The sequence below is a fragment of the Hyaena hyaena genome, unplaced genomic scaffold (assembly GCF_003009895.1).
Source record: "Hyaena hyaena isolate Hyena2069 unplaced genomic scaffold, ASM300989v1 scaffold_85, whole genome shotgun sequence".
NCBI classification, from domain to species: domain Eukaryota; kingdom Metazoa; phylum Chordata; class Mammalia; order Carnivora; family Hyaenidae; genus Hyaena; species Hyaena hyaena.
In genome coordinates this window covers 1,043,676-1,058,899 of record NW_024080717.1, presented here as the reverse complement: position 1 = coordinate 1,058,899, position 15,224 = coordinate 1,043,676, and the positions used below count along the sequence as shown (strand labels likewise).

Genomic DNA, 15,224 nt, shown 5'->3' with positions numbered 1-15,224 from the left:
AGGGAGGCTGTGTCTCTGCAAGTAAACACAATGCCTGTTTCCTGTCATTTTCACTGTTGAATAACCAGCTATTTGATAACTGGAATGATTCTTGATTGATAGCATTGTCTTTTCAAGAAGCGTAACCCAACTGTTCTCAGAAGGAGGCGCCTTTTCACAGCACATTCTCCAAAGGCATTGCTCTATCTCCCTTTCCCCATCCGGGGCTGGTCTCCTGCTGCCGGATGTTAACCCAGAGATGAGGGAAGGTGTTGGCGGCCACTCTCTTGGGGAAAGGTAGAAAGGGTGAAGGGGGAAGATAACTGGCGAATAGGAGAGGGCCTCCACTGTCCTAGTTAGCAATCTAAAGGAGGAAGAGGGATGCTGGGGATGGAGGAGTGGTGGCGAGATGGACAAATACCAGTGATGGGGCCGGAGAGGAAACGGTGTCCAGTGGGGGTGCTTGGCCAGCGTTGGCTTGACTGCGAATCTAATAAGCATCAAATGCATTCATTGAACACATATTTATTAAGGTCCTGCTGTTTCCAAGGAACTATTCTAGGCATTTGGGATCCGTCTGTGGAAAACAAACAAACAAACAAACAAATCCCTGCCCTTTCGGAGCTTTTATTACAGGAAGGGCATCAGACAGGAAATAAGAAACAGCAGACATAAAAAATAAATTATATAAAGCATTCGTGGGTGATAAGTGCTATGGAAGCAAGCAAAAAAAAAAAAAAAAATGTTAAGGGGCCGGGGAATCCAGGGCCTGGGGGCCTCACAATTTTACATGGGCTTTTCTGTGGTGGCTTGTTGGACGTGATATTTGTGCAAACACTCAATGTGGTGAAGGAGCTGAGGCAACAACGATTACAAAAAGCCAGACGTGGAAGGCCAGTATTGCCCAGGCTCAGGAAGTGTTGAGGGGGCGTGGGGGGAGGGGACGAGAGGGAGAGAGCGAGGTGAGGATCGGTCAGAGAGCCCACGGGCAAGGTGCTTGGGCCCTTCTCGGTCACGTAGGAGTACAACGTTGGCTCAAAGGGGAATGGAGAGCTTTTGCCGAGTTTCGATTAGACAAATAACCTTATCTGACCCACATTTAAAACGCGTCTCTCTCTAGTACATGGAGAATAGATTGTGGCATAAAAATAAAAGATTTCTCTTTTTTAAACACGCTGCCTTACATATACGACAGGGTTGCTATGAGACTCCGGTGCAAAAAAAAAAAAAAAAAAAAGTGCTTTAAAGAAGGTACAGGACAGTGCAGACCCAAACTATAATTATTTTACACAAACAACAGGGGGTTCAAAAGCCGAGGTCCCCCTTGCCTCCTCTGACCATGTGTGGTAACCCCGTTCACGAAATGAAACCAGCCTGTCTGTAAGAAGCTAAAGGCAAATGGATTCCATTTCTATTTTAAATAATGTAATTTTATGCCCGAGTTTCACATCGTTTAGATTTTTCAGACTGCTACTGATTTTATATTTAATTTTTGAAAGAAATGCCTTTAAAAAAAAAAAAAAGTGGAAATACTAGACCCGAATGCTGAAGACTTTAAATACAGCAACAGAGCCGGAGAGGAGCAGAAGTCTGGGAACTTTAAAGCTATTTCCTTTTCCCTAATCCCCTCAGAGAGCTAAAAGCGCACTGACCAGATCCTCCAACATTTCGGGGGTGGCATCTTTTCTTTGCAGTGGCCCTGCCATCAGGTGAACGCTTCTGGGTGGGAGAACACACACTTTGTGCAACCATCTGACCTTCAGAGAGTCTGGGGAGAGATTTTAAAGGATTTCGGAGAAGAGGCCTTGAGACTCCAAGAGAAAGAACAAGAATAAGAGGCCCCGAGAAGCCTGAGCCTCCGGGGAGATGGAACTGAGTTAATGAAGAGGGGCGATTATCCAAGATAATTATGTAAAAGGGAAGGCTAGGAGTTCTACATGGCTGCAACTTGGAGTTTACTCTGCCTAAGGTGAGTTAATTTATGTTTCTGTGGTTTTGTTTTTATGAGTAAGGTTTTTTGCTTTTTTGGTTGTTTTTCCTTTTTTACCGGCTGCTCAATTTGAGAAAGCATCTCAGCTGCCTTCCAGACCCCCATTCTCATCTCTTCTCTTCCTTTAGATTGTGAACCCCACTCATCGTAGCCCTCCCCACCCCCCACTGGCTCCTGGGACCCTCCTCTCCGTACCCCTGTAGTGAGAAGCAGCTGTGTGCACCCTCCGCCCCTCCAGACGCTTCCCGTTCTTATTTTCTGATTTCTCTAACGCTCCCCCTACCCCACCCCCCGTGCTGATGTCCAAAGACACACCTTCCCAGCCAGCCCAGCTGTCGTGTCTAGCTCCAGTGGTTGGGGGAAGCGGTGGGACCTCTGTGCTCTCCACACAGAGCCCCCGCTGTGCTGGGCATCCCCCTCCCCTTCCCCCTGACAGACCATCCAGCCTGGATCATCCCCGCTCCTTCCCCATCGCTAGTTTTGTTTATGGAACATACCAAGGCTTTGGGCAACCTGCGGTTGCACGGCTCTCCTTCGGCTTGGGGAGGGAGGGGGTAGCGTTCCCTGTCCCCGGTGTGCCCGAGACTGTTAGATCAATCTTTCGGATCTGGAGGCACACGCAGCTGGTGACAGGAGAGCCCCCTCCCTTCCCCGCGGGTGGGGGTGGGGAGAGGAGAAGGGACTCAGCTTGGGGAAGGAGGCAGGGAGGCAGCTGCAGTGCCGCGAGGGGTGCGTGCGCGCGTGCCAGGCTCGCCCGCCACCTCCCGGCTCAGTCTGCGCTCCTCCGCACGCGGGGCAGCCGGGCCGGCGGGCTGGGCAGCGGGAGCAAGCGCCCCTCGCCCGGGCCTCGGCTCCCCAGGGCGCCCGGCGGTCCCCGAGGCCGGGACGCACTCGCCCCGGGCCGCCCTCCCCGCCTCCCCGCGCCTTGCACCCTCCCCGGCCCCTTCTCCATTGAGTTTTCCAACACTCAATGGTCAACACGCCCGTCAATGGTCCGGCTCTGGGATGCACACGCAGCTCACGGCCGGAGGGGGGTAGCAGCCACCGCCTCCAGGTGCGGGCTCTCCAGGTCCACCGCCGCCACCCACCGTCGCCGCCACTCGAGCCCCGGGGCGCGCTGAGGTCCCGGCCGGCCATGGGGCTGCCGTTGCTGGCGTGAGAAGGGGCGCCGCAGCCTCGGTGCTCGGGGTGCCCGGCTGCCTGCATGGATGTCTTCAGCTTTGTGAAGATTGCAAAGCTCTCGAGGTAGGGGCTGCGCCGGTTCATTTGCACCCGGGGCCGCCGCAGCCGGCAACTTGGTGCTTTATTTTTCGGGAGGCTCGGGGACAAGCAGAAGCTGGAGAGAGCAGCGGGGCTTAAGAAAGGACTGAGACGAGGTGGCCAGGGGCTGCTGCGTTCAACTTCTCTCCCAGTGGCTGGTGGGGCTCGTGCATTGGCGGGTGTAGACCACACACACACACACACACCATGCACACCCTCGGGTCCCCACCAATATTCATGACAGTTTGTTTTCGTTTAGGAAAAGCCCTGGTGGTGCCTGGGGTCACATGTATAATCCAGGGCCAGGAGAAGATGGTTGTAATTGCTACTGCTAGGGAAAGCCAGAGTGCGTAGAGTTTGGGTCCGTGCTTTCCAAGCGGCAGTGATCAAAAGTGGGCCCCTGGCCCCCACCCCTAAATTAGACCTCCGCGCCCTGAAAATTCAGCTTGCAGGTTGATGGGGGGTAACTGCTCCGTGTTCCCAGCCGTGACCTAGATGCTGAAGACAGGGAGCCCGAAGAGAGGGACCTTTTGCCTTTCTTTGGGTAACTGTGTAGTCCCAGGCCTTAAAGATTTGGGAATTTGCTTCCAAGTGGCCATGTTGTTAAAACAGCAGAAAAATCATCGATTCAGGCCAGATTTCTCTGGCAGTGCCAATAGAGGAAGAGGATTTCCACTCTTTGGCCTCCTAGGTATCACCTGGTCAGAGCATTCGCCGTCTGTGTTCTGCCCTGCTTATGCTTCCACAGTCTTCATCGAACCCTGGGAATAGGTCCGTACTTCCTGCAGTGTGGCATTAAGTGGGAAGTGACTGGTATCAGAAGTCTTAGAAGACCGTGCTCCACCTTTCTGCCGCCCCCCCCCCATCTTTGGAAGGAGGAGGGGAGGATTCTTCCCCTTGAGCTCGGCTCTTTATAGCAGTCGCCGTGGCCCGAGGAGGTAGGCAGAAAGAGTGTCCCAGGCTGCGACTTAGACTCCTTTGCAATTACAAGAGAATAGTTCTGTGCCATCCGTTATTCCTTAGTGGCAGGGTGGGATGGGTTGACTGTACCAGGCAAAGGTGAGCAGCCTCCGATGGCCCAAATCAGAAAGGTAGGTTGGCTTTGCGTTGCTGCATCACATGGGGGCCATTTCGGAACCTTTCGATCAGGACATTGCCTTTCAGACACGCCTTTGACCGACATCCACAGGTCTTTATTTGTTCTTCTTGCCCATCTCCACCTTCCCTCTCTACTCGCACGAGTCAGTCTTCATGTCACAGCAGATTTTCCCGGGAAAGGGCTCCAGTGGTACTTAGCCTGGGTAGACATGAGGTATACAGCTGAGGGGTAAATGTATGTATCTTGGAGCAGCCCACGAAGAGGCGTTTCCCTGCACATCAGAGCACTGGTAATGTCAAACGGTGGATGATTGTAGTGAGGCAAATTGTTTGGTTTCACGTCAATATCCTAGAGGGCCATGGCTTCACACCTCTGTTCTGTTAACTTCCTGCATGCTTCTGCTGATGGCTGGTTTATAAACAGCTGTCAAATCACAAACCATGGATGGTAAACGGCAGTGAGCAACAGTTTAGTGATTGCCTTGTGCCGTCTGTGTGATGGACAGAGATTGCCGAAGGGAAGGAGAAGTTCACCAGTACAGTTTAAAGTCACCAACGTGGATTTTGGTGGCCTCAAATGCTAAAAATGATAAATGTTAAAAGCATCTAGAGCCTAGATTTAGTCCTTAAACTTTGGAGTTTGGGAGAGGACAGTGCTGTCTGTCCGTGAAAAGATGGCTTATACTCCTTTTACTAAATTCTAGGATGCCTTCGTGATATTCACAAATCTGAGCTTTTGCAAAACCCAAGCCAGGCTGTGGGGGATTAGTATCTTATTTTAAAGAGAGGTTAGAATTTAGTAAATGAGTGTGAATTTCACTTTCTGTCCTCAACATGATCCAAATCCGAGTGTTTATTCTAAAGAGAGAAACTGCACATGTTCTGAGCTTATGTGCCCATTAAGAAATCCTTCATCCATAGGCATACTTCTTGTTGCTCAGTGTGAGCTCAGCGATGGTCCCCAAGCTGAAATAGTACCTGTAGACGGTCATCAGCGTGCAGAAACACATGTTTACAGCTGCTGCTTCCTGCCCTTGTAGGAATAAAGACGTGTGTGTGTGTGTGTGTGTGTGTGTGTGTGTGTGTGTTTTAAACACTGTTACAGAAACCAAGTTCTTTTCTCAAAGGTGAAGTATGAAAGTGCTTACACTGCAGGATTTTCCTGATTTCAGAATGGATAATCTTCCTAAAGGATTTAGCTTTGATCAGCGTGGTTACTTGAGTGCTTAAAATTCTCGTGGTTTAGAGGCAAACACACAGTTACCTCAGGCCTGGTCTTTGGTTCCCAAGAACTTGAGTTCCTAAATGTTAATTCAGAAAGCGTTTGCTGGAGAAAGCATACCTTCTACTTGCTAAATGTCCTGTCTGCCAGTAAAGACAGTGGTAATTACAGAGAATTCTGAGAGAATATTAATCCACACTGGAATTAATAGAATATTTTGACTTCTCAAAGTACCCACTTTTAACCACTTGTTCCCAGAATTGCTGCCCTTTTAATCATGTGAAAAATCAGAATTCAAATTGCCCCTCAAGAATTCAGTGCCATCTGATGACCGTCGTGACCATCTGATGCATCCGTCGTGGGTGGTACAGTGTATCCTGGTTCTGTCTGGAGGGGGTTTTTTCTTGTTCTTCTAATTTTCTGGGTATTAAACTGTTTGATAGTTTACATGCAATTTTACTTCACTGTTTCCTTGGTAACAGTTATATATCATTTTTCATCCTTGTAGATGAGAGTATTACAGATGATTGCCTTATAAACCAGTAATAGTATAAAATAGGCATATATTTTTATTGTTACTGCTCTTTGTATCGACTATTTCATTTGTAAAGCAGATGCACTTTCTGAAATGTTTATAGAAGAATGCAGTTCAGTAGAAAAACATATGATTATGCCCCCTTCACCTGAGGGAGGCGATTTGAAACCCAAAACTCATAGGGGTGTTATTAAACTGAGGGATGCTTTCAGGGATTGAATAGCTTGACTTCATTTCTTCTCTTGACGCACAGTGGCCCACTTTGAGATAATGACTGGGTCCCATTTATTAATACGGAGATTATTTCTTATAGTGTAGGGAAACTTGAAGGCTGCTCTATTTTCACATTGTCACGCAGTTGCATGGGTTATTTTGAGTGACTGATACCTGTAATAATAATTTTGTTCCAGGGTGATACATTTGAGGAAGGATAAAAATACGTATGTATAGCCTCCTCAGATTTTTATGTAAAGCCTATTTAGAGACTACAGAACTTCTGTTTTTTACCTTTACCTTGTTCACAGTTCATTTCCTGGGGGAGAAGGGAAGTTAAAGAAGCAACGTGAAAGATCATATTTCTCGCATCTCCCCCCTTTTTACCCGAGTAATTGCATTAATATTGCTGATAATAGTGAGCTCTAGAGGCTGGCAACCAAACCCCCCCCCCCAAAGACTCTAGATTTGAATTTTATTAAAAATGCTACTTGCTCGTCATCTGAGTCCTTTCTGAGTTCTGCTGATTTCCGTGACTGTCAGGAGGTGAAATGATGAACAGTTTCATAACAGAACTAGATTCCTGTTTTAGGAATATTTAACTCGAGTTTCCCAGGGGTTGGTGGTTTGCAGCTGTGAAAGTCTAGTTGCTAGCAATTCTGGGGGGTGGGAAGATGTCTAGTTGAGGCTATATAACATTTCAAGCGTCTGTCTCTTTTCCTCTCTCCCTCTCCCCATCTCTCTCTCTGTCTCTCTGTCTCTCTCTCTCTCTCTCTCCCCCTCCCTCTCTCTCTCTTTGGGGTGAGTGAATTTCACCTGCTTGCTTTCAGAGTTTGATAGAGATTGTCACCTGCAGTGGAATTTACTTGTGTGTTAAATGCATGACCTGAAAAGTCTCACTTTGCTTATGGACCTTATAGATATTCATTCTCTCTTCAAACACACTCACACACACACACACACACACACACACACACACACAGATGCACTGTTCAACTTTATTACTTTATTATTCCATTTGGAGCTTTCCATGGAAGTTAGCTGTGAGAGAACATACATTATTGATGAGGTAGAAATTTATACTAATAATTGACTTAAAATCACTGATTTTGTAGTTGGCTCAAGAGGAAAAATGGAAAGCATTTTTGAGAATATAGTTTGAAATCTACTAAGCTTACCATCAAATGATCTTGAACTTGGGGAGCTAATCGTAGCAAGGGAAGAAAAGTATAAATAGGTTAAACCAGGGGGTGGCAAACTTACGGCCTATGGGCCAAATCTGGCTTGCTGACTGTTTTCATATAGAATGGCTTTTAAAATTAAAAATTGTTTTAATGGTTAATAAAAATCAGAAAAAGAATGGTATGGAATTCAAGTGTCAGCATCCATAAATAAAGTTTTATTACAACACAACGATGCTCACGGATGTATATATTGTCTGTGGCTACATTTGCTCTTCCACAGCCAAGTTCAGTAGATGTACAAGACCTTATGGCTCACAGAGCCTAAAGGATTTACTACCGGGTCTTTCATAGGAAGCTCTGGGCTAAATAATGCCTTTTCCTATTTTTTCTTCTTTACATTACCAGCACGTGTACATGGGCACAAGTGTAACCAATTACACACTGCCAATGAACAGCAAGGTCAGACACTACTTAAAGCAGGAAGGACAGATTTTAGGCAGTAATAAAAGTATTGTAACAGGGAAGAGTCCCGTGTAAATGTAACACAACTTCAGTTTGTACAGAGGTGACTGGGCATTTTATTTTATTTTATTTTATTTTTTTATCATTACTTTTTTTTTGGAAAGGAAGAAGTAAAACTGTCTTTATTTTAAGACCATACGAGTATCTAGTGGAAAACCCAATGAAAAAAGCTAATAAAATTAATGTGTCACAAGATTGCAGGATACAAGACCAATGTACAAAAATCAACTGTATTCTTTATACATTAGCAGTGAACAATTGGAAATTGAAATTTAAAAAATAACATGTACAATAATACCAGGAAATATGAAACACTGGAGCACCGGGCTGGCTGTCTCAGTCAGTAGAGCAGGCTACTCTTGATCTCAGGGTCGTGAATTCAAGGTGACCGGGCATTTTAAAGGCACAGTGAGGGAATAGGAAGGGGGTGTTCTAGGACTCAGGTGAGGCAGGGAAGTGAAGAAGTACCAGACCTGAGGGGGGAGGTTGGTCCATGTGAAACCAATCTGGGTTTGCTAAGCAGCCCTTATGCAACGCAGGCTCCTCCCCTCCCGCAGAGGCTGGGAGACCAGGACCCTATCTTCCCCTGTTGGCTGGAAAAAAACAGTAAATTCTTGCGGCAGCCTTGCATTTTCCCAGGCAGGCATTTGAAGGGGGAGCTGGCAGGGGCAGAGGGGGTGGAGAGGCCGGAGTCATCCTAGGGGTACGTCCCTGAACTGTTAGAAACCAAGTTAGCGTTTGTTCAGGTCTTGATAGACCAAGGTTGAAGTCTAGTTGAGAAAGGGCTCAAAGGAGCCTGGCTAGAGTTTGGTTAAGGAGAGAAACTTTGTCAGCACAAAACTTAGCATACTGAACACATGAATTCACTAATGTACATTCACAATTAATGCAGACCTCATTTATATTTAAACTTCTGATGTCAATGTTTTTAAAAATTTTTTTAATGTTTTTATTTATTTCTAGGAGAGAGAGAGACAGCGTGAGCAGGGGAGGGTCAGAGAGAGAGGGAGTCACAGACTGAAACAGGCTCCAGGCTCTGAGCTGGCAGTCAGCACTGAGCCCGACGTGGGGCTCGAACCCACAAACCGTGAGATCATGACCCAAGCGGAAGTCGGATGCTTAACCGACCAAGCCACCCAGGCGCCCCTGATGTCAATTTTTTAAATGTTTTATTTATTTATTTATTTGTTTGTTTGTTTATGAGAGAGAGAGAGACAGACAGCGTGAGCAGGGGAGGGTCAGAGAGAGGGAGACGCAGAATCCAAAGACAGGCTCCAGGCTCTGAGCTAGCTGTCAGCACAGAGCCCGCCACGGGGCTTGAACCCACGAACCGTGAGATCATGACCTGAGCCGAAGTCTGACGCTCAACCAACTGAGCCACCCAGGTGCCTTGTCAAATTATTTATTTAACTGTTGGATGCCAACCATTAAACGTGGACATAATTGCCCTTCTGGTATTTGTTGCACCAGGGACAATTCTGCATAGTTATTCTGCGGTCACTAGGGTGGCCTGCTTTCTTTGTGTTGGGGAGTTACTTGTGAGAGTGACACTTGCTTTCTGTAGGCCTTTAAACTTCTACTTTAGCGTGAATGGAAAATATATCAGTACAGCCTCCATCGACACGCACCCGTGCACTGATAAACAAGTCCATGGGAGAGTGCGTGGTATTTCCTTACAGTATACTTGAGCTATCTGGTCCTAAAGGCGGATGACCTTCATTAATCTTTTTCCAAATGGAAAGAAAACTAGATAAGTGGGTTTAGTTGTAGGCAGAGGACTGGAAGTAGACTGCACAATTAGTGTGGAGTTGAGTTTAACCCAACTTTCTTATGGTTTGACTGAGGGCATTGTAACAAAAAACCACAGACCGCATTGGGCACAGCGAAAACATCTCAAAAGTTTGCTGCCTTGCTTGTGAGCGATTTAGGTCATTATGTACTAATGCTGTGAAAATCATCTTGAAGAAATCTAAGCCTTCGTTTTAGATAACAAAAGTTAACATTCCCATTTTTTCCCGGCAAAGAGATGAGAAAGGTTTCCTGCCTGAATTCTTCTTATGGAAATCCATTTTCCAGTGTGGTTTATGGGATTTGGCATACAATAAATATACTAAATAATCAGTGGGTACAGTTCTACACGACCCATTCGAATACTTCTTGCAAGTAAGTCCTCATCGTTTGTTTAGCTGAACCATTATCATGATCAGTAACTCAGAAGTGTAAAGGAGTACACACATTAAAAATAAATGGACTGCTTTTAGACTTGGTCTTGAAGAATAAACTTTTATTTCTGTTTTGACCTTTGAAGCATTTTCCCCCCTTTGATTGATGGTAAAAAGTCACCGACTCAGACGGCTAAGAAATCTGCATGTTACTGTTATCAGCTCCACAGCAAAATTATGGTTGTGCTAAATGGGTTTTTATAGATGTCAGTATGTTTTTATTTTAGGAAGCCCTTTTTGAATGATAGGAAAATACTATCATTTTTATGAAAGAAATATTGCTCAAGTTTGAAAAGGAAAAGCAACTTCCCTTCAATTACAATTTACTATAGGGTTTTAAGTTTTTATTTTGGTCATTTTCAGAGGTTTCATAAATTGTGTGAGGTTTCCTTAATTAAAAATAAGGACATGATAGGGACGCCTGGGTGGCTCACTCGGTTAAGTGTCCGACTTTGGCTCAGGCCATGATCTCCGGGGCTCTGGGCTGACAGCTCAGAGCCTGGAGCCTGCTTGGGATTCTCTCCCTGTGTCTCTGCCTCTCCCCTACTTGTGCTCTGTCTCTTCTCTCTCCCAAAGCTAAATAAACAAACAAAAAAATAAGGACGTGATAATTTTCTGACAAAGATGAGCTTTAAAGAAACAATAGGCCAGAGTTCCTAAAATTGTGAAACTGCCCAGCGCATGTAGCGAGGAGTGTATTTATACACTTAGCCGGCCGGCTCTTGCCTGGTGGGCGACTGCCCTGCTGGGGAACGTGAAGCCATCTGGCTAATTCCTGCCTGTTATGTTGATTCTGCCTTGGCTCATCTGTCTAACTGGGGTGATTTTACAATGGGCCTTCTAACGAGTCCAGGGTGCTTGTCTCTCATGAAATTCCTCGTCATAAGCCCCTCAGGTATCTGACTGAGTTGCGGCTGGGGGCAATGTTTCCCTCTGTGGCCTGGGCCACCTGATTTCTTTCCCTTGCTTATATGTTTATTTACTTATTTTATAGGAACTTTACTACCAAGCTTTATAAATAAAGTTTTATTGGAACACGGCCTTGCTCCTCTGTTTCTATGCTGTCTGTGGTGGCTTTCTGCAGAGTCAAATAGTTGTGAGAGAGACCACCTGGCTGGCAAGGCCCACCCTGTTCACTGTCTGCCCTTCACAGGAGGATTTTACTGTTCGGCTCAGTGGGCACATTCCCCTCTGGGGCTAGAGCTGTGACCCCCGGCGTTTGCCCGGGTGTGTTGCTGGGATGGGAAAGGGTGGATGGGGTTGGGGGGGAGGGGCACCCCACACCCAGCCAGCCTTGCCGTCTTTTCTCTGGGTGGGTGGGGGGTGGTTTACCTCTCAGCACTTATCATACCACTTGAGGGGGAATTTGGAAGTTTTCTAAAATGTGACTCTATGCTATCTCCTCACCCCTCACTGTCCTTGCAGCAAATTCCCCATTCTTTATCTCCTCCCTTGTGGGGTTGGCCTTTTTTCCCCTCGACACCTTCTGGACATTTGTGAGTTTTCTTTCCCAGCCTTAACTTCCCACTCAACCACCAAACGCACATGTGCACACATTTTTACACACCAACACGTACACACACATACACACACAGACCCCCTACCTCTGTGTTGAACTTTATTTTATTTACTTATTTGTTTGTTGGTTTATTTATTTACATGTTGAACTTTAGAAGTCCTAAATGAGATCACACCTCTGAGCCTTTGTATAGAGTCTTCACTTTGTCCAGAACAGTCTTCACCTTGTCTCCTTTCCACCTGAAAAAGTACTCTTTGTCTCTTATGTTTTCAGGTGGGGTTTTTTCGTGTTTTATTTTTGTATGTTTTCATTTTCAGTCTAAGATTGTTCTGTGTAGCCTTCTCTAACTTTCCAGTCCTGGCTTAAATGACTTGCCTAGCATCTTTGGTTTGTTTAGATAATCTAACTGCTTTGATGGTTCAACCCCTCAGTTTCTAGTGGCTTATCTCTGCTGACTTGGAGCCCCAAACAGGTATTCCTGATGGGAGGGACTCTGTGAGACACGTTCAGAGGACCTGCAAGATTGAGGCTTTTTCATCTTCAGCTTGAGATTCAAGGTGGCCCTGCCCATCAACATAGAGCTGGCAGATGAGGGGGTAGAAGTGGGGAAAGATTGCCTGGGCGGTTTTGAAAGGCCATGCCTGGAATTGAAATGTATCATTCTACCCACACGCCATTAATCAAGACCCTGCTTACATACAACCGCAAGGATCACTGGGAAATGTAGTCCAGCTGTGTAGTCAGTCAGTGCTGGACATTGTGACATTTCTTCACTATGTGGTGGATTGCTCTTTGTTCCCAATTCTCTCTCTCTCTCTCACACACACTCTCTCTCTCTTTTTTTTTTTTTTTTGAGAGAGATATGGGGGTGCAGAATCTTTTTTTTTCTTTTTCTTTTTTTATAGTTTACTGTCAAGTTGGTTTCCATATAACACCCAGTGCTCATCCCAACAAGTGCCCTCCTTCATGCCCATCACCTGGAGGGTACAGAATCTTAAGCAGGCTTGATGCTCAGCACAAAGCCTGATGTGGGGCTCTATCTCACAGTGCTAGGATCATGACCTGAGCCAACATCAAGAGTCAGACACTTAACAGACTGAGCCACCCAGGTGCTCCACTTGTTCCCAATTCTTAAACCCTCCTAAATCCAGGCCTCTTCTATGTGACGTCCAGTTCCTCCTGCTGGAGGTGGATAACCTTGCCTGCCACATTGCTCTTGGGCTTGTGACTTGTTTTGGCCAACAGAAGGTGGGCCAGGGTCATAGAGTACCAATTTTGGTAGAAGGCCTTAAGAGGCCGTGTGCATTTCTTTTTTGCATCTAGCGTTGCCATATAAGGAACTCCCTGGGCAGTGTATTGGTCCCAGAAGCTGAATTCACTTGGTGCAGCACCATCTCGCACACCTGTGAGCAGGAAAACATGCTTCTTATTGGCAGGCGCCGAGTTTCGGGCGTTTCATTACACGGCATTACTTTGACAATAGTTGACTAGTGCACGGTGTATCATAATTCACTCCAGTTTGGGATCGGGTCTCCTGAGCTGTTTGAGGGGAAAACCCCCTTTGTGTGGCACCTCCTTGGTTCAGAGCAGATACTGAGTATTTGGTGAATCACGAATGAATCCAAGTGAAACCGTGCTGTCACATGGTGTCACATACGGGTTATCACAGCTATGGTGGCTCTCGTGCTGCCTTCAGCAAAGCCTGCTGCTCCCGACCTTGAGGGTCTGCCTCCAGTGCTTGTGCTGTTGGACATGAAGCAAGGAACTCTGCCTACCGTCGTAGCCCCCGCCAAAACCTCTCATTCTCACATTTGTTTTCTTTTCCTCCCTTCTCCTAGTCTTCTCCAGTTATACATACTGCTCCTCTACCGCCACTGGGGAGTCGTACTAATGCCTGTAATATACCTAAAGATTTGATAATGAGACTTTCGGTACTTAAATGTCTTATTAAAGAATCTATGATCTGGGTATCTGGCATACAGTACATTGAGTAAACAAAAGAAATGGAAAGGGGACTACTCACTATACCAAATGAAAGGCACTGTTTTGCTGAAGTGCACATATTTAGAGGCCCCTGGGTGGCCCAGTCGGTTCAGCATCCGACTTTGGCTCAGGTCATGATCCCAAGTCTCATGAGTTCAAGCCTCACATAGGGCTCTGTGCTGACAGCTCAGAGCCTGGAGCCTGCTTCAGATTCTGTGTCTCCCTCTCTCATTGCCCCTTCACCATCCGTGCTCTGTCTCTCTCACTTTCAAAAATAAATAGACATAATTTTTTTTTTTTTTATTTCAAGTGCACATATTAGGGGCACCTGGCTGGCTCAGGTCATGGAGCATACTACGCTTGATCTTGGGGTTATGAGTTACAGCCCCATGTTGGATATAGAGCTTACTTAAAAATCTTAAAAATAAGTATATGAAGTGCACATATTTGACCAACAGTTGGTTTTTATATTACCCTTTTATTGTATTACGTTTATTTATTTTGAGAGAGAGTGCATGAGTGCACAGTGAGGGGGCCAAGAGAGAGAATCCCAGGCAGGTCCTGTGCCATCAGCATGGAGCCCAATGCGGGGTTCGATCCCGTGAACCGTGAGATCATGACCTGAGTAGGAACCAAGAGTAGGATGCTTAACCACCTGAGCCACCCAGGCTCCTCTGTATTTTTTTTTTTTAATATCACACTAAACGAGGAAATTTTAAGAAATGAGCATGAGAACTTTGCTTAAACAGAACATGAGCTACAGTACAGCAGTGGGGAATAGTACAAGGAAATGCTCAATGCAGTGATATAGGAAGATCTCTTCATTCATTCATTCATTCACTCATTCATTTTTAATGCACACATTTTATTTATTTATTTCATGTTTAAAGTTTATTCATTTATTTTGAGAAAGAGCACAAACAGGGGAGGGGTGGAGAGAGAGAGAGAATCTGAAACAGGCTCTGTGCTGTCAGTGCGGAACCCATTGTGGGGCTTGAACCCACAGAACGCAAGACCATGACCTAAGCCAAAACCAAGAGTCAGACGCTTAACTGACTGAGCCACCCAGGCGCCCCTATTTTATTTTTGTAAATAAACTTTACGCCCAACATGGGCTTGAACTCTCGACCCTGAGATCCAGAGTCACATGCTCCACTGACTGGGCCAGTCAGCCACCCTTGGCTATATTTATTGTTAGGTGAGAAGAGTGAGGCACAAAACTACTTAAAAATAAGGGAGGATTAAACATACACGTTTTCTTCTTCATGTTCCTAAAAATGACTGGAGGGGTACACAAAAGACCAATAACAGAATTTAACTCTATAAATCCTGGAAACAGGGCATTATATGTGAGAAGGACTGCTCCCCATGTCCTCATTCATACTTTATATTTTATTTTGATTTTTGAACCCTAGAACGAAAGAACCCTATTAACAAGTAAATTTGAATTTCAAAAAAGCTTATAGGATACTTACATAAATCCAAGGGTCCAGACAA

At 45.8% G+C, this 15,224-nt stretch overlaps 1 protein-coding gene across 1 annotated transcript in view; it reads left to right on the top strand.

The window, feature by feature from the left end:
- Positions 1-1,911: 1,911 nt before the first annotated feature.
- FRMPD4 (FERM and PDZ domain containing 4) overlaps positions 1,912-15,224 on the top strand; it is a 541,790-nt gene continuing 528,477 nt past the window's right edge. Inside the window, exon 1 of the mRNA XM_039234277.1 lies at positions 1,912-1,948. Coding sequence (XP_039090208.1) covers positions 1,917-1,948 — 32 coding nt within the window. The 5' untranslated portion in view covers positions 1,912-1,916. The remainder of the gene's footprint in view (positions 1,949-15,224) is intronic.